Source organism: Hyperolius riggenbachi, chromosome 4 (assembly GCF_040937935.1).
Source record: "Hyperolius riggenbachi isolate aHypRig1 chromosome 4, aHypRig1.pri, whole genome shotgun sequence".
NCBI classification, from domain to species: domain Eukaryota; kingdom Metazoa; phylum Chordata; class Amphibia; order Anura; family Hyperoliidae; genus Hyperolius; species Hyperolius riggenbachi.
Genome location: NC_090649.1, coordinates 469,012,777 through 469,032,074, shown reverse-complemented (window position 1 = coordinate 469,032,074; position 19,298 = coordinate 469,012,777). Strand labels below are relative to the sequence as shown.

Below are 19,298 nucleotides of genomic sequence, written 5' to 3'. Positions count from 1 at the left end.
GAGGGAACACAGATTGACAATGTTGTCTATGCAAAATGGCCATTTTTTTTTAAAATCTCCTTAAAATTTTAAACAGGAAATCACCGGGGCAGGCTGCAGTATGCCAGGCTCCCAGGGCTGCATTTACCATAAGGCACTGTAGGCCTGTGCCTACAGGCGCCTGATGATGGAAAGGCAGCTCACTCTCCTCCCCGAGTGCCTCCCTCCCTCCTTACCTATGCAGAGTCCTGAGCAGAGTGTAAATAATAATAATCTGAATCTGAACATTTGTATAGCGCTTTGCTCCTGTCGGACTCAAAGCGCTCAAGAGTTGCAGCCACTGGGACGCGCTCAAGAGGCCACCCTGCAGTGTTAGGGAGTCTTGCCTTGAACTCCTTACTGAATAGGTACTTGACCTAGCCAGGATTCGAACCCTGGTCTCCCATGTCAAAGGCAGAGCCCTTAACCAGTACACTATCCAGCCACTGAGAGGTTACTTACCCAGGTCTCGGTATTTCACTTACAAGACCTCCCTTCAGTTAGGGCACCTCTAGTAAACCTGAGATGAGTGAAAAAAAGTCGGCGGAGGATGGCGGCGAGGGACCGATTAGCTTGAAGGGGGCTGGAGAAAGCCCCAGGGATGTATAAAACTTTGTTTTCACTCATCCCAGGTACCCTTTAAAGGACAACTGAAGTGGAAGTGGAAGAATATGGAGGCTGCCATATTTATTTACTTTTAAACAATACCAGTTGCCTGGAAGCCCTGCTGGTCTGTTTAGCTGCAGTAGTTTCTGAATCACACCAGGAACAAGCATGCAGCTAATCTTGTCAGATCTGACAATAATGTCAAACTAAACTGAAAATAATGCCTCTGTCTCCCAGAATGTTATGGGTTAAAAAATTCCACATAGCTAAACAGCCTAGGCTAGCTAAGCATTACTGGGAGGGTGGGGCTACATACTGTACCAATATACAGCAATATATAGATGTAGAAAGTGTTTCTGATGCTGAAACCAGGAACATTACCTTAACAATGGGTATTTGCAAAATGAGTGGGCAGCACGGTGGCGCATTGGTTAGCGATCTCGCCTTGCAGCGCCAGGTCCCTGGTTCAAATCCTAGTCAGGTCAACATCTGCAGTGAGTTTGTATGTTCTCCCCGTGTCTGTGTGCGTTTCCTCTGGGCACTCCGGTTTCCTTTCACATCATAAAAACATACAGATAAGTTAATTGGCTTCCCCCCCCCCCCCCTAAAATTGGCCATAGACTACAATAAATACACTACACAATATAGACATAGGACTATGGTAGGGACTAGATTGTGAGCTCCTTCAAGGGACAGTTAGTGACAAGACAATATATACTGTACTATGTACAGCGCTGCGGAAGATGTTGGCGCTATCTAAATACTAAATAATAATAATTCTAAATAATTTACTGCATTCTACTGTATGTTACTACAGGGCCTTTTTAAACAGTTTACGTTTTTATGTCTATTTCAGGCTGAATTAAACAACGGGATGGTCACTTTAAGGTATAACTCCAATTCTTCCCTGACACGAGTCAGCCTGTGGGCCGGCCTAGCCTACTGTGACGGCCAATGGAACAGAGTGCGCCTGAGAATGGAAGGTTCCGTGTTTTCTGTTCAGCTCAATGGTTTGATAGAACGAGTCACAGGCACATCATCCTCCCAGACAGAAGCTTACTCTGCGGTGTATGTCGGGGGAGTTCCAGACAGGGTGCAACACTTATTTCCTGTACTTCAAACTCAGCGAGGTAAGCTGTAGATTTCAGCGTGCCAGTTTTCAACAGTAATGAAGGAAAATTCTTTTTGCCAGAATTTTTGCAAAAATAATGAAAAATTAGATTTTTGAAAAATGTCTTCAAAAATCATTTTGCAAATTCTGAGAAAATACATTTGCAGATTATGCGTATACATATTCGTTGAAGCAGCACAATTACGAAAATATGTTATCAGACAGCAAGTTGTTCTACTCCGCGAGTTGTTTGTTGTCTGATTGGTTTACAGTAATGCGGTTTCTAGGTCAGTAGCAATTAGCAATGCATGGAATCATGGGAGTCCTAATATTGGAGGGAAAGGAAATTAGTTACGGCCCTTATTTTTGAGACGAAAACCTGGGTTTTCCTGATACTTTCTTATATTTGTTTTCATTGACCATTTGGCAAAAATACAATGTGTTTTTGTAAATATTTTTTCAAAATAAGAAAAAAGCATTGTTGATGTCTTATGTTAGGGTGTTGGAGACTCATTTGAAAAGGTACATTTGAAGGATTCAAGGCTTGGAGTATGATGAACATGGTGTGCAGAAGCTTTTTTTAGGGATGGTTGGAAAATTTCAGCGGAATGCCGATTTTTGAGTTTCCAATTGGAAAGGGACTTACATGGTCATAAATTGGTATGCGTAAATCAGAATTCTGCGGAAATACCATATTACAACAACTCGAGAATGTTGACCCAATCACAGAACTCTGAAGCATTGGACCCATTAGAGAATGCTACATTTTTCCACAGAAATTGGATAACTGCTGTAATTGTAGAGCAATCAGAGACTGCAGCATTATTATTTTTTGGGAAGTGGGATTACCACAGTAATTTAGGGCCAATCAGGAGCCTTCCATAATTTTAGGTCAACCAGCAAATGCTGAATTTGTATGCTTAAATCGGATAACAACGTTCATTTTAGGGCACTCGGAAGTATTAAGTCAATGAGATAATGCAGAAGTTTACCACGGTTGCCAATAAGAAATGCAGTTTCCGCATAATAATGTACAAAGGCAGAAAATAGTGGATTGCAGTATTTTTAAAAATTATTTTTACAGTCAACTAACTTTGACAAAAAGAAAATGAACAGTCTTAAGAAATGTGCAGAAATTGGAAAATCTGATTTCTGCAGAAATCCACGGGATCGGGAAGTCAATTTTTGGAAAGCGGAAGTTTCCACCGAATCAGAAATTAGCCTTCTCGACCATCCTGATCGTTCTAATGGAAGAGTGGTGATCTTGAGAGGTCTTGGAGCCAAGCTTGTTAGAGGGGGATCAAGGTAGAACATAGATTTGTGTTAATCACCTATAGACCAAAAACTTCAATTGAAATCCTAAAAATCTTACAAATAAAATTGCATATCTCGTTCGGCATATCACATTACAATGAAACCATCCTCCTCCTCATCCAGCCTATCCAACGGGGGGCAGGACAAGACAGGCTCAAACAGACGATGGTACGCAAGACCCATCAAAGGTCGGCTTTTAACTGTATGAAGCCGCAGCCTTCTGATTTACAAGTTTAATTAGAAATGATGCATTTTCCCGATGACTGTATGAGGGGCATATGAAGCGAGAGGTGTCATTCAGGCAGGGAGCGGTATACAATGGCTGGGAGATTTAATTATGAGAGATACATCTATATGTTTCGGATAATTGTAGCTGTGTGTAGGGAATAATTGAATGGCTTAAGGCAGAGAAGTGCGTCCCAGGATTCCATTCTCTCTCCACCTGAATTATTGGTGGAGGTGAAGAGGACAAGCACATGATCTGAAACCAAACAAAGCACAGGAACGCCAGTGTCTACGTCAGCGTAAAGGTAATGCTGAGAGCGGAGAGGGAGGCTTTGCCAGGAAAAGAAGATCGGCACAAGTGAAGTGAAAGCAGTAAAAATGAAATAGTTACACTACCTACAGACACAAGACGACGGTTCATGATTTTCTTTGGCTGGAACTGTAGTGAAAATGACACTATGAATAAAATTGCTTATTTTTTTACAATATTCATTCATAGATTATTCAGTAAGTGTTTGCCCATTGTAAAATCTTTCCTCTCCCTGATTTACATTCTGACATTTATCACATCGTCAGTTCTTCCAGGAGATCTGTACAGAATGTTCGTTACTGACAGTGATGAGTGAAAAATGCCGTTTTTTTTTTTTTGCATTAATTTTTGCGAAAATAATGTAAATAAAATTCAATTTTCGAGTGAAAAAAGGTTTTGTTGTTTTTGATAAATTTTCGTGGAAAAAATATCTGTTTCATGGAAAAATAGTCGCTGTTTTTTTTTTTTTTTTGCGTTTTCACAGTAAAAATATTGACTTTCCGTGTTTTCACAGCAAAGGACCATTGTTTGTGAAAATGTGAAAATTCAAGCACTTTTTCATAAAAATTTTAATGATCCGCTCAGCTGCCTGCGCTAGTGTTGGGCGAACAGTGTTCGCCACTGTTCGGGTTCTGCAGAACATCACCCTGTTCGGGTAATGTTCGAGTTCGGCCGAACACCTGATGGTGTTCGGCCAAACCGTTCAGGTTCGCCCGAACTGCTAAATGCCCGGCCGAACAGAGCCCTGTTCGGCCGAATACCGCCCCCCTATGGGGTCGCAGGCATAAGAGGGGAGCATGCCCCGATCGCGGGGGGGGGGGGGGGGGGGGGCGGAAATTCCCCCCACCCCCTCCGCTAGCGCTCCCCCCTCTGCCCGCTTCCCCATAAAAAAGTTGGCGTAAAGTTAAATATTACCGGTGGTGGCTGCTGCAGTGGCTGGCTGGCAGTGGTGTGAATGAGGAGGAGGAGTCCGAGTATGACGCGTTGAGGCCAGGCAGCGGGCGGTTCAGCGGTAGTACCCTTGTGGTACTTCCGCCCTTTCTCTGACCTCACGTCCTCTACGTGATGACGCATACGAGGGTACGCGTCACGCGTACCATCGTATGCGTCATCACGTAGAGGACGTGAGGTCAGAGAAAGGGCGGAAGTACCACAAGGGTACTACCGCTGAACCGCCCGCTGCCTGGCCTCAACGCGTCATACTCGGACTCCTCCTCCTAGTCCTCACTCACACCACTGCCAGCCAGCCACTGCAGCAGCCACCACCGGTAATATTTAACTTTACGCCAACTTTTTTATGGGGAAGCGGGCAGAGGGGGGAGCGCTAGCGGAGGGGGTGGGGGGAATTTCCGACCCCCCCCGCGATCGGGGCATGCTCCCCCCTTATGCCTGCGACCCCATAGGGGGGCCGTATTGCGGCATGTTCGGGTCCCCATTGACTTGCATTGAGTTCGGGGTTCGGGCCGAACATGCCGAACATCTGGCCCATGTTCGGCCTGTTCGGCCCGAACCCGAACATCCAGGTGTTCGCCCATCACTAGCCTGCGCAGGCAGGCAGCTTTTTGACCACTGTTCAGGTCTGCATTCTGCAGGTCTCTGGAAAAGAAACCTTTTGTCAGTTTTGCAGCTTGCTGCTGCTGAGGAATTTGCATACGTTTGTCATGCAAATTGCCTAGCCACATCCTTTGTAGGCTTGCTCTATAAATCCCATGTGATTCCACAGTACTTCGCTGGTCATAAGGGTTTGTCCTGTGAAACACTCCTGGAGTGTCAGCCATGTTTATTGTTTAAAGATTAGCTTAGAGTATTCTTGGGATTGCACTAGGCATCCTTGCTAGAGCAGTCAGGATTGTATTATTTGTATTGCTTGTTCTGTCTGTCTGTGGGGTGCTAACCAGAGCAGCGGTTGTTACCGGTAGGCCCTTCTGTTCATCTGTTTCTCTTGCTGTACTTGGATCGCACTTGCTCTGGCGGAAAGAGCAGTGGATCCTGCTAAGCTTTCTTGCTATACTTGGATCGCACTTGCTCTGGCGGAAAGAGCAGTGGATCCAGCTCGCTCTGTTTCTATACTTGGATCACACTCGCTCTGGCGGAAAGAGCAGTGGATCGTATCTCTCACTTATTCCTGTTTTCGTGTGTCTGTCTTGTCTGATACGAACGCTTGCTGGAGGCTCAGCGAGGTACCCGTTAAGCAAGCGCTCACGTTCTCTGTTTCGTGTTTGTCTGTCGGTGGTTAGTTAGGCGTGCTTGTCTCTGTTGTGATTAACACGCGGAGACCGCGCTGTAAACACATTCGCTGTTGCGAATGAGTGCGGTGTTCGCGTTTAGTTAGCGTTTGTTATTTTCCTTATCTTCTCATTGTATGATTTGCTGTGCCTTTGCTACTCTCGTGCCCTGTCTTGCTTTAGCCTTGTGTCACCTCTGGCAATCACCTCTCTCGCGATTGCGTTCCTACTTCGTATCTGCTGTTGTGTGTGCACCGTCGCGGGTTGGCGACTAGATTGGTGCACACACATACAATCTGTCCCTGTGCTCATTCTCATTCGCAATAGCTTCTCTTGCGATTGCGTTCTCTCTTGGTTTCCTCTGTTGTGTGTCCACCATCGCAGGTTGGCGGCTAGATTGGTGGACATACATACATTCCTCATCTGTGCTTATTCGGTCTTGTGTCGCTGTTAGCAATCACCATCTCTTGCGATTGCCTTCTCACCTGATCTTCATGGTTGTGTGTTCATCGTCGCAGGGTGGCGACTAGATTGGTGGACACACATACCCTCTGTTGCTTTGATCTCTCTCTTTCAGGGCTATCTTGCCCTGCGTTTCTTCCCTTCGTACAATTCCTGTCTGGCGTCTGTGGCAGGGCAGAGGATCTGTCCCTCTGCACTCCACAGCTCCATCTGCCGACAGGAATTTCCCTCTACAGGTGCATTGCACCTTTTGCTGGGTTCCCTCAAATTATACACTTGTGGAGGATTTCCGCAGTGTCAGCGCACGTCCTGTGCGCTGATCACGGAGAGAATTCCACAATCGTTACAAAAATGTTCTCGAATGGAAAATAGGATTTTCGATGCGAAAATGACTTTGGCGAAAATTCACAAGCAACCCTAACTTACTGAGAGTTTTATGCACAAAGGACGATATTGCTTAAAGGGATACTGTAGGGGGGTCGGGGGAAAATGAGCTGAACTTACCCGGGGCTTCTAATGGTCCCCCGCAGACATCCTGTGTTGGCGCAGCCACTCACCGATGCTCCGGCCCCGCATCCAGTTCACTTCTGGAATTTCTGACTTTAAAGTCAGAAAACCACTGCGCCTGCACGCCCGTGTCCTCGCTCCCGCTGATGTCACCAGGAGTGTACTGCGCAGACACAGACCATACTGGGCCTGCTCTGTGCGCTCTTGATGACATCAGCGGGATCGAGGACACAGCAACGCAGGCGCAGTGATTTTCAGACTTTAAAGTCTGAAATTCCAGAAGTGAACCGGAGGCGGGGCCGGAGCATCGGTGAGTGGCTGCGCCAACACAGGATGTCTGCGGGGGACCGTTAGAAGCCCCGGGTAAGTTCAACTCATTTTCCCCTGACCCCCCTACAGTATCCCTTTAACCACCTTAGCGGTATGGACGAGCTCAGCTCGTCCATTACCGCCAGAGGGTGCCGCTCAGGCCCTGCTGGGCCGATTTTGATGAAATAGAGTGCAGCACACGCAGCCGGCACTTTGCCAGCCGCGTGTGCTGCCTGATCGCGGCCGCGAGCAGCGGCGAAAGAGGGTCCCCCCAGCCGCCTGAGCCCTGCGCAGCCGGAACAAATAGTTCCGGCCAGCGCTAAGGGCTGGATCGGAGGCGGCTGACGTCCATGACGTCACTCCGCTCGTCGCCATGGCGACGAAGTAAGCAAAACACGGAAGGCCGCTCATTGCGGCCTTCCGTGTTACTTTTGGCCGCCGGAGGCGATCAGAAGAACGCCTCCGGAGCACCCTCTAGTGGGCTTTCATGCAGCCAACTTTCAGTTGGCTGCATGAAATAGTTTTTTTTTATTTAAAAAAAAACCCTCCCGCAGCCGCCCTGGCGATCTTAATAGAACGCCAGGGTGGTTAACTGGCAGTTGGAAAATGCAGTTATTACCCACAATGCAACAAAGTTCACAGACAGCAAACTGTCAGGACCATGGTCATGACCAGGGCAGCCATCAGGGGGGGACAGCTGACACTGCAGTGAGGGGCCCAGGACTTCTGGGGGCCCTGGGCCCCCCAAAGCACTGGAAGGGCCGCATGTGATGGCTTCGGGCCTGTGGCTCACTAACCAGCACACCGAGTTCCAGCACTGAGAGAAGAGTGACATCAGCACTTGAACATGGGGAGCAGATGAGTGAGCCCGCTACAGCGGACTATCTATACTGGGGCACCGCCTATATCTGGCTAGGGCAGGGGAACGAGCTGAGACAGAAGGGGACAAGAGGTAACACAGGGGGACAAAAGAGGCACAGGAAGAAAAGAGGGGGACAAAAGAGGCACAGGGGGAACAGAGGCAGACAAAAGAGGCACAGGGAGAAAAGAGATGAGACGGAAACATGAGGTCACACAGAGGGACACAAAAGAGGCACAAACTGAGGTGAGTCAGAGGGGGACAAAAGAGGCACAGGAAGAAAAGAGGGGGACAAAAGAGAACGGATAAAGAATAAGAAGGGACCTACAAGTTCCTATCTCATTTGTTAACCGGGGACTACCTGTATTTTGCTAGTATTTGGCTCCACCCACAACATGCCATGGTCATGCCCACTTTTTTCTGCATCACTTTGCGCACGGACACAGGGGTGGGGTGGCTAGTGGGCGGGCACAGCAACCAGTGGGTGTGCCTAGGGAGCTGGGGCCCAGGTCTGATGATATGTGAGGGGCCCCAAAATTTCTGATGGCATCCCTGGTCATGACATCACACCTGGTAGGACTAAAGTTGTGGCCACCTGTGATAAATGTCAGAATGTAAATCAGGGAGAGAAAAGATTTTACATTGGGGCAAACACTGACTAAATCATCTATAAATGAATATTGTCAACAATAAGCAATTTTATTCAGGATGTTATTTTCACTACAGTTCCTCTTTAAAGCAAACCTGATTTTGAAATAATTGTTTGAAATAAAAAAAAACAGATAGTTACGTAAAGTAGTAAAAATCCAATGTCTATTGTCCTGCATTGTAGTCTAGTGTAACATGGAGGGAGGCATGTTCTCATGGTAAGGTTTTGTGACTGGGCCCATAGGACAGCATGGGGAACCGTCCTTTAGGGTAGGGACCCGATAGGGCATTTTTGGCAGCGTTTTGGGATTGCTGACGATCGCCGGCGATTCCCAAAAATGCTTTGCCAATGAAAGTCAGTGACGGGGAACCCATTAGTGTGATTGCGATTAGGGGTAATCACAATCGCAGGACATGCAGCATTAATGTAAAGTATATAAGCACTGCATAAATCGCTTATCAAAGCGATTATGTAGCAGTTTGGGGCTTGAACGATCACGCTTTAAATAAAACTTTAATATACTTACCGGGTCTCTGTATTTCCTTCTTCCATCCGTAGCCCCGCCTCCTAAAGGAAGCGATCACAGGCGCTTCTCTGATTGGTCATAGAGAAGCACCTATAACCTCTTCCTTTAGGAAGAAAGAAGTCTGGTATGCAGGGGTGCTCGGATACCCCTTTTTAAAATCCCAATTGATTCGGATCCAGATATCTGGATCTAAATCGGATATCCGAATCCAAACTTTTTGGTATCCGAGTTAACTCGGATATCCGAGCCCAATATCCTGGATACCCGGCCGGATTCGGTTATCTGGATAGAAAGCCGGAAGTGACCTAAAAATGGCATACAATGCTTCCAAAAGTCTCTTCAAATGTCAAAAACCCCTTTCGGAGGTCTCTCTCTCTCTGTCTCTTTCTCTCTCTCTGTCTCTCTCTCTCTCTCTGTCTCTCTCTCTCACTCTGTCTCTCTCACTCTGTCTCTGTCTCTCTCTCTCTGTCTCTCTCTCTCACTCTGTCTCTCTCTCTCACTCTGTCTCTCTCACTTTGTCTCTGTCTCTCTCTCTCTCTCTCTCTGTCTCTCTCTCTCTCTCTCTGTCTCTCTCGGATATCCGAAATCTTGCTGAGCACCACTGCGTATGTATAATAAAGTTTTGTAAAAAAAGAAAAACTGTTAATCGGAGGCGCTGTACATATTAATGAACAGCGCTTAAAAATGTTGGGTAATCGCCATTGCAAACGGCCAAAGAATCGCTGCACGCAGAGCTGCGGCAATTTTAAAGTATTGCAGCGATTCCTAGTGGGTCCCAGGCCTTTGAGAAACTGACCACAGGTCACACGAGTAGTATTTTGGGGCTAAAAAGCAAATTTTGGTTTTATTAAATGAGCACCACATGCATGGAGTAGAAGAATTAAAGTGCAAATTATCTTCAAAAACGTCCATTTAATTTAATAAAAGGCGTCATAAAATGAGAAGAAGCGTGATCTGGATTGCTTCTGTACTTGCAGGATTTGGTGGCTGCATGAAGAATATCCAGTTTACAGAAGGCATTGTTGTTAACATGGCATCTGTGTCCAGCTCTGCTGTCAGAGTCGATCTGGATGGCTGCCCATCAACTGACAGCTCCGTTAACTGCAGAGGGAATGACTCCATCATAGTGTACAGAGGGAAGGAGGAAACGGCTCAGGATGATAGCACGGAGGACTTCACAGGTACCCAGAGGAGATCACTGCTTCTTATCACTGCTGAGTGCTGAAACTGCTGAGGGAGTCGATTGCTTTCAGGAGAATTAGCCGATTTGCACACTTCTTATTTGCTTGGATATTTACCTTCAGATCTGTATGATCTGCAGAAAAACAAGAAATGTAACCCTTTAGCAGCTGAATAAAGTAAAACTTTATTTGGTTGCAGGACCACATTTTTCCTGCCGCTGGGGAAGCGTGTCTTTCCCCGCCTGGCAGGCGCACCGGGGTATGTGGGTGGCAGGGTTCTTTTATAGTTACCTGTCTGGACGTCTTCTACTCTCCTCCACTGCGGCGGCGATGTAATCCCGACATGTCTCCTCAGTTCCGATCACATGATATGACGTGACCGGGATCCAGGAGGCGGTGTCAGCGTTACAGCGTCACCGGGTGGTGGAAGAGGGGTGATAGATTAGTCTCTTCCATCACCGGGTGGCGCTGTAACACTGACATGGTCTCCTGGATCCTGATCACATGTCATATCATGTGATCGGGACCCAGAAGACCTGTTGGAAGTTCAGAGGAAGAGAAGACGTCGGGAACAGGTAATTATAACTACTCCCTGCCACCAGGTCTTTTGGCTGCACTGGGACGCCAAATGAGATACGTCGATAGAAGCTTACAATGCTTCAAAAGCTTTCAAACTAACAATGTTGTTTGAATTTGCTAATGGGTTAAGATGCTTCATACATGGTAAAAAAAATTCAGTAGAGATGGTAGAGAGGCAATTATAATGATTAACATGCTTAGCTCTACTATGGCTCATTGGAGATTTTGCTCTCTTTATTTGCCCGATGACGCAGGAACCTAGTCCTGGGACACTCATTGCACTCTATGAGTTTGCTTCATTTGGTTCAATAAATTTACAGTTCTTAACCTCACTATTGAATTCTTTCTAATTAACCGCCTGTCAGCTGTCCGCATTAAACAGCCCTAAGGCCTCTTTTCCACGGACTGTTGATAGGCAGTGAAATGCCTCTCAAACTCTCACAACTGCTTGCTGCTGCCTGATAACTGCTCACTGTTGCCTAATAACTGCTCACTGCAGCCTGGCAACTGCTTGCTGAGCACAAAGTTCATCAGTCCGTGGAAAAGAGACCGTAGGCCTGGTGCACACCAGAGGAGTTTTTCTGAGCGTTTTGAGTTTTTAAATCTGCTGCTAATGTTATCCTATGTGTCTGTGCACACTGGAGCAATGAGGTTTTGTAAAAAACCCCATAGCATTACATTGGGAAGAGCTTTTGAAACCTCTAAAAGCTCTTCCCAATGTAATGCTATGGGTTTTTTTACAAAACCTCATTGCTCCAGTGTGCATAGACACATAGGATAACATTAGCAGCAGATTTAAAAACTCAAAACGCTCAGAAAAACTCCTCTGGTGTGCACCAGGCCTGAATGTGTTCCTTGTGTTGCTTATTTTTTTTTGCCTCTGTTCTGGTAGTTTCTATAGATGGTTAATGAGATACTAATAATTCTGGCTTGTATGCACATTTTCTAAAGCGTGAAATCCTAAGCCTAATACACACTTCCCATTATGATTGGCCAATCACTGACCAATCTTAGCATCTCCATGTAGCTTAGGGGCTACAGGTATTGATTAATTAGTCAGTGATTGGCCAATCATATTTGAAAATGTAGTAGCAGTAGGGTATTGTACCGTGTTAGCCATCAGTAAAAGCAAAAAGTTTTAAATCAGGATGATACCATTTATTGGCTAACTAAAAATGAATACAAATAAGCAAGCTTTCGGCCTTGCAGCCTTCGTCGGGCTTACATCCTGTTAGTTTGCAGGCTGGTGGTACAGACAGCTTATATACTGTACATGCAACATCAAAAGGGAAAACAGATATTTTTTTCAAGCATAAATGAATGTCATTAAGATGCCTTAATTCAAACAGAACATTTAAATGGGGTTAGAGGCTGTTAGCTGAGATAAGGATCCTTGTTTACTCCATGCTCACAGACCTGGGATTAGGATTGACCCTGAGGTATTTGAAAATGTGTAAAAGGCCTTAAGCCAATCAAATATACTTTCTGCTTATTTTGATTGAGCCAGTTCTGAGCTGCCTACAATTTGGATGAAATGTTTATGCCAGCAATAATAATTAGCATTGTATTAACCACCTGTAGTAGTTCATCACAATAAAGCCTGATACACAAATTGAACTTTGATTGGCCAATAATTGGCCAATTTTGCCCCTTCCATGTAGTATGAGTGCTTACCTACGCCATCTGTTCATAGTATTCAAAATATGTTGGCTCTCGTGCCACAGAAAGGTGATATAATTGGCAAGTGATTGGCCTATTAAAATTGGATATGTGGATCAGGTTTTAGGCAATTTTTAGCTCACCACTTGTGTTCCGGTAGGTGATGAGAGTGAAAAAGACGGTACTAGCCTATGTGGATGGATTTTTCAGTGATTATAGAATGCTAATTATCTGCTCTATTTTACAGAATACTTGTACAGGGTGATTGCAAGCAATGATGGAGGGTCAGTAGAAAGTGGCTGGAGCAGAGGCCGCTCTAGAGCCGCTGGTAAGTATGAAACAATATCGTAAAATGCCACCCTTTATAAAGTCACACTCCTGACGCGGGAGGACCACAGTATTTTACTTTTGGGAGGGTGGTGTTTTTCGGTGTGAGAGCGTTTTACATTGTGGGGCTAATACTGGGATTTGAGTGTTTGGGAGGCAGTATTTCAAGTGGTGGTGGTTAGAGCTGCTCAAATCCAATCCGGGAGACATCCGGATAGTTGGTATCCACTATCCGGATATCTCCCAGTAAACCTGTGCGGGGTGGGCAGGGGGCGGGTCAATCTTCCCTGTCTGACGTCTTCTTCGTCCGTCCCTCGGCGCCTCCCACGATGCGTTCCACGCGCGTCACGTGATTACAAACACTTCCTCCTTCAACTCGGAAGGAGGAAATGTTTGTAATCATGTGACCGCCGGATAGCAACTATCTGGATGTCTCACAGATCGGATTTGAGCAGCCCTGGTGGTGGTGGTTAGTGTTAAGCAGAAATTACGCTTATGCGTAATTACGCATGGTAATTCGCAATTACCCATCGTAATCGTAATGTGAAATTTTGGGGAAAAAGTGTCATTTATTTCGTATGCCATTGTGAGCATTCGTAATTTCGAATGCATTTATGCGTAATTTATGTGTAATTTTGTGACGACTTTGGCGGTGAATAGCAAAGGCCTCATACATGCTATTGCTACCAAAATTGCTACATGTGTTAAAGAGACTCCGTAACAAAAATTGCATCCTGTTTTTTATCATCCTACAAGTTCCAAAAGCTATTCTAATGTGTTCTAGCTTACTGCAGCACTTTCTACTATGACAGTCTTTGTAATAAATCAATGTATCTTTCCCCTGTCAGACTTGTCGGCCTGTGTCTGGAAGGCTGCCAAGTTCTTCAGGGTTGTGGTTCTGCTATGAACTCACCCTTTCTGGCCCCTCTATGCACACTGCCTGTGTGTTATTTAGATAAGAGAGAAGAGAGAAGCTGCTCTAATCAGCTGGATAAATCGTCCTCTGAGCTGACTGGGCTTTCACATACTGAGGAATTACAAACAAGGGCAAAGCTGTTTGCAAGAAGAAAAGAGCAGCCTGAAACTTCAGTGCATGGGGGAAAGAAACACACAAATGATCTCTTGAGATTCAAAAGGAATGCTGTATACAGCCTGCTTGTGTATGGATGTATTTTCTATGTGTGGACATACTGTACATCAACCTACTTCCTGTTTTGGTGGCCATTTTGTTTGTTTACAAACAAACTTTTTAAAACTGTTTTTAACCACTTTTAATGCGGCGAGGAGCGGCGAAATTGTGACAGAGGGTAATAGGAGATGTCCCCTAACGCACTGGTATGTTTACTTTTGAGCGATTTTAACAATACAGATTCTAGTGGGTATAAGCTAAAAAAAAAGAATTGTTCAAAAAGACCTTATCGTTTTTGAGAAAATACAAAGAAAAATGGTTTTTCAACTCTCATTTATCCGAATTTAAAAAAAAAAACATTTTTCTTTGCAATTTTTAAAATCGATTTTTTTCAGAAATTACAAGTTCTTTTTTTAAAAAATATTTTTTGACTTGTACCTACAATTCTCCTTAACATATGTATCATTATTGGTATCAATAGCATATATGGGGGCTTTGCCAGTCACCTAAAAAAAAAATCTGTGCAAAATTATGCGTAATTCCGATTATACAAAGTTAATTTCTAATTACGTATAGACGTAATTGTGAAAATTTACGTGTAACTTCACACAAACGTAATTGATTATGATCATCGCTAGTGGTGGTGGGGGGGTTAATTCTAGGTTTTAGAGCAGGTGTAGTATTTTACATTGGGTGCAGGGGAGCAGACCCTGCAACTGCAGTGGGGACCAAAGCTGTTAGGGGACCCCAATTATTAACCTTTCCTTCCTCCAATAAAGGAGTCCATGCTTCAGATCAGGTGTTTTTGTGGCTACACTTGTTATGAATGTGAAGATTAGGATGTCTACACTTATGACCCTTGCGAGATGGGCCCCCCAGGCTGTGAGGGTCACCAAGGGATGGCAAGGACAAGGGTGTGAACATTGGGGGTCCTTATTAAAGTTTTGCATGGAGGGCCCATTATTTGTAGTTGCATCACTGATTGGGTGAGTTTATAGTATGTTTCAGGTAAAGGTGGGGATGGGTAGGCAATATTGTACAAATTTTAGTGGGGCACTAATGTTAAAGTGGATCCAAGATGAACTTTTACTCATTGCATAATTGTGTTCCTTTCCTATTGTTTATAGGGCATTCCTCAAGCCAAATACTTTTTTGTTTTTGTTTTAATACTGTAATTCCCTATAAACTAAACAAGCCACGCCCACAGGTTTTCAGAGAGCCAAGGCATTTTCATACAGTAGCAAGGGCACATGGGAGCTCAGTCTGGGCAGGAGGAGGGGGAGGTATTACTAGCCAGAGATTTCAGAGGGGAGGAGGAGGGGGGATTAGGTTTTTTTGCTGGAGATGCAGATAAGCCTGCCTCTGTGTAATTTTTACAAACAACATGGCTGCTGTCATTGTTTTACAAGAAGAAAGAATCATATTCTATTAAAGCTGTTTGCAGCTAGATTTGTTGTGTAAACTATCTAAACTTTAGATAAGATATATAGACAAGTTACTTGTTATAGTTAGTTTTTCCTCTCGGATCCTCTTTAAGGAGAAAATAAAACTGGTGTTCTGTGGGTAGAAAAAAAAATTGTTGACATTAATGACATAGCTCGGCATTAACTGCTCCGATGCCAATATCCAAGGGCCATGTTGTCATCAATTGAGGCATACACACCTCCAGCCACAAGAGGTGCTCTTCCACTGCGGAACAATTCCCATATATGCGTTAACCAAAAAGTTTTCCTCCATAACCCTGTCGGATAATCTCTAGGCCTTTCTCCCCCTCCAGTCACCCATGATGAAGCTGTTCCTTCTCAGTCCTTTTGTGCGTGGTATTGTGATATCTAATAAATACTTAAAGGTTATGTGAAATTGATGGCTTTTTTTTATATTAGCAAACCCCGGCATATAGCTGTCCCCGCTCTTTGCTTTTTAAACATCTTCATTTTCCATATCCTCTTTTTCTTTCTGAGCTGATTAAAAATGAATTTCCATGCGACAGGCTTGCATAAGAGATTAAGCTAAACTGGAGGTTGCAAACTCATTAATGTATCCATATTTCTCATGTTCCATGTCTTGACTTTACTATTTAATTGGATTTAAAGACATCGAATACATGAAGAATGAGGCCTGAAAGATCAACAATAACTCATTTTTGGGGGGATGTTTGGTGTTTTGATGTGCTTAAAGTATGAAAGATTCAAATGAGTATTAAGACTATAATATACCTGATTATCTTGCATTCTAATGCCAATGATGTGGGATTTTTTTGTAAATAAAATGTAAGGCATAGGCTAGAGAGAGATGATTATCTGCATCCTGGTCACGTACAAGGCAGGATTAATACATTTCCTACCCCTTGGGCCATTTTCTCGTACTCCTTCCCCCCCCCCCTTATATAGCAGCCCCACTTAGCAGGAGGGGCGGGAGGTGCTACGAGGGAGTCCCAGTGGCCTAGCTAAGGAGCTTTGGGCCCCAGGCCTCTTTTCCATGGGCAGTTGATCTGTGTGCTCAAAAAGCAGTTACCAGGCAGCAGTGAGCAGTTACCAGGCAACAGCAAGAAGTTGTGAGAGTTTGAGAGGCATTTACAGTTTTGCCCATCAACTGCTCCTGGAAAAGAGGCCTTAGGCCTCCTTTCTACGAACTGTTGAGCTGTGTGCTCAGCAAGCAGTTACCAGGCAGAAGTAAGCAGTTATCATGCAGCAACGAGCAGTTACTAGGCAGCAGTGAGCAGTTGAGAGAGTTTGAGAGGCATTTCACTGCCTATCAGCAGTCCGTGGAAAGGAGGCCTTACAATGGTCTGCCCAAGCATTCTATACTTAACTAGGGATGGTCAACGAGATGTAAATAATTTCGAGTTGATGCAGGATTATGCAAATTTTGAATGCAAGTATATGCAGCTTAAAAATGAACCAACATTTTACCTCAGCAGGATTTGATTGGTTTACATTCAAGCCGCATACATTTGCATACGAAATTTGTAAAATGTTGCATCGACTTGAAATTATTTGCATCTCATTGACCATCCTAGACAACCACGGTGGGTAGTGCTGAGCATCCTGCACCAGGGATGAACAATAAGATGCAAATATTTCCAAGTCCATGCAGAGTTATGTAAATGTGTATGTAAATTTATGCAGCTTGAAAATGTAAACCTGCGTGGGAATTGATTGGTCCATTTTCAAGATGCATTATTTATGCAGCTTGAAAATGGACTAATTGAATTGTACAAGGATTTCAAGCTGCATACACTTGCACACAACATTTGCATAATACTGCATCAATTTGAAATTATTTGACCATCCGCTATAGACCAGACCAGGCTTGTAGGCAGGGTGTTGGCCTCTCCCAGAGAGAATAGCTTTTCAGCTCTGTATACCATAAGTGCATCCTTGTTCTAAAGAGTAGAAGGAATGCGTTCTGTACAGTTGCAAGTATATGTGCCTTGGCCGACTGGCTCGCCAATTGGGGATGAACGTAGACAGGAAGAGACCGGCACCATCCGTAACTTTATGCTCTTGCATTGTTTCATAAGATAGACCGTCCCAGAAGTATGCCGTTTTGTAGCATCTAACTACTCCTTTTTCAAGTTGAGTCATTCGGATTAAACATACAGCAAAAGTGCAATTTATACCACATTTAATTTGGCTCCTTGCATGCAATATGCATTAGACCACTGTGAATCCAGCCTAATGGAACATACACACTTGCGATAACGATCGTTTGCAAGGAACGATAGTTACTAGACAAACAATCTTGGAACGATTGGAATGCAACGATGGGATGCAGCGATCATCATACACATTTTAACGATCGTTCTCGCAGAAAAGAACAATCAGAAATGCTGTGTACATTTATATAAAACTAAAAAAAAAACACTAACATGGAGTTCCAATAGATAAAAATATATGATAGTTAACTTGAAAACAAAGTTTATTTGAAATTTGTAATGTAACAATCTTTACGGGTCGTGCTACACAGGAAGTATGGAAGCTGGCCAGAATCCAACGCAGGTGCATTGGCCCTTGTAACAATCGTTCTTGGCCGATGTCTGTACACACTATACTTTTGTAACGATTGTCGCTCAATATGATCCGTCCTGTTGGATTTTCTCATTGTGCCGATATCGTTCGTTCGTCGTTGTCCTTAATAATCGTTTGGTAAAGCTCTTTCCCCGATTGTCGGCAGACCGATCGTTAAGCTGCTGTTTCAAACGACCATAGTCGCAAGTGTGTACGTACCATTAGGCTAGGCTCCCTATGAAAGTTGCTTTGCGTTCTGTACCAGCAGGAACGCAGCGCTACAAATCACAAAAGCAGTCCTGGACGTTATCCGCACCTTGTATCACATACAGGCCTCACTGTGAACCTAGCTAGCCTCAGTGTATAAATATGAACTGCCAATATACTATGTCAAAATGTCTCTTTTTGTCTTTTCTGCCATTTTATTCCTCTAGTTCCAGCGACTGGACAGACTCTCTTTAGATTGGTTGGTGTAAGTGGGCGTGGCATACAGTTGACCTGGGACAGACCAGCTGGGGTGAGAGGAGTAATTGAGCACTACCTTTTGGGAGCCCTCTCTGAGAACAGTCCTAACATATCTACAATAATTGCCCAGTTTCCTGATGCCAGCCAAGGCAGTGGTAAGTTCTCCTTATTTAAAGGTGTTTTTATTGTGTGCTGGAATATGATATTTTAGATTGGAAACTGCAAGCTTAAATAGGAACTTTAATGCAGAATTGAATTTCATCCCAATCAGTAGCTGATACCCCTTTTCCTATGAGAAATCTTAACCTTTTCTTGAATCGACCATCAAGGACATCTGTATGATTAATATTGTGGTGAAACCCCTCCCACAGTGTGACCGTTTCCTGTCTGGCAACCTCGTTGCATTGTGGGAAATAATGGCTATTTCAAATACAAATAACCTTATAGCTCAGGGCTGGGCAAACTTTGCGTGCCTCGGGCCACATTCCTGAAATTTCTCCCTTTTTTCCTCCTCCCTTTATCCCCCCCTGAGTCATGAGCGGAAGAATACAGACCATTAAAACTCACCTACTCGCTGCTTCCTGCATCGGGTCCTAATGGCATCACATGAGACACCACTGTATCACATGCTTGCTGGCATGTCTTGACTGCGTGTCATGTGACGCCCTGTTGCCATGGAGATGAGATGCTGAAATTAGGTAAGTTTTAACCCCCTGTTCTCGCCAGCTCGTGACTCTCCAGGGAAGAGGGGGGGGGGGGGAGAGAGAGGAATCCGGCTGGGTGAGCAGCGCAAGCCGTCCGGACACAGCCTGCGGGTCGTAGTTTGC

General features: G+C 44.6%; 1 protein-coding gene across 7 annotated transcripts in view; it reads left to right on the top strand.

Annotated features, from left to right (window-relative positions):
- Positions 1-19,298, top strand: part of USH2A (usherin) — a 1,078,291-nt gene that overhangs the window by 419,556 nt on the left and 639,437 nt on the right. For all 7 annotated transcript variants that reach the window (XM_068232882.1, XM_068232881.1, XM_068232884.1 and 4 more), the window contains 4 exons: positions 1,481-1,754; positions 10,099-10,302; positions 12,788-12,868; positions 18,441-18,626. In XM_068232882.1, the coding sequence (XP_068088983.1) occupies positions 1,481-1,754; positions 10,099-10,302; positions 12,788-12,868; positions 18,441-18,626 (745 nt within the window). The remainder of the gene's footprint in view (positions 1-1,480; positions 1,755-10,098; positions 10,303-12,787; positions 12,869-18,440; positions 18,627-19,298) is intronic.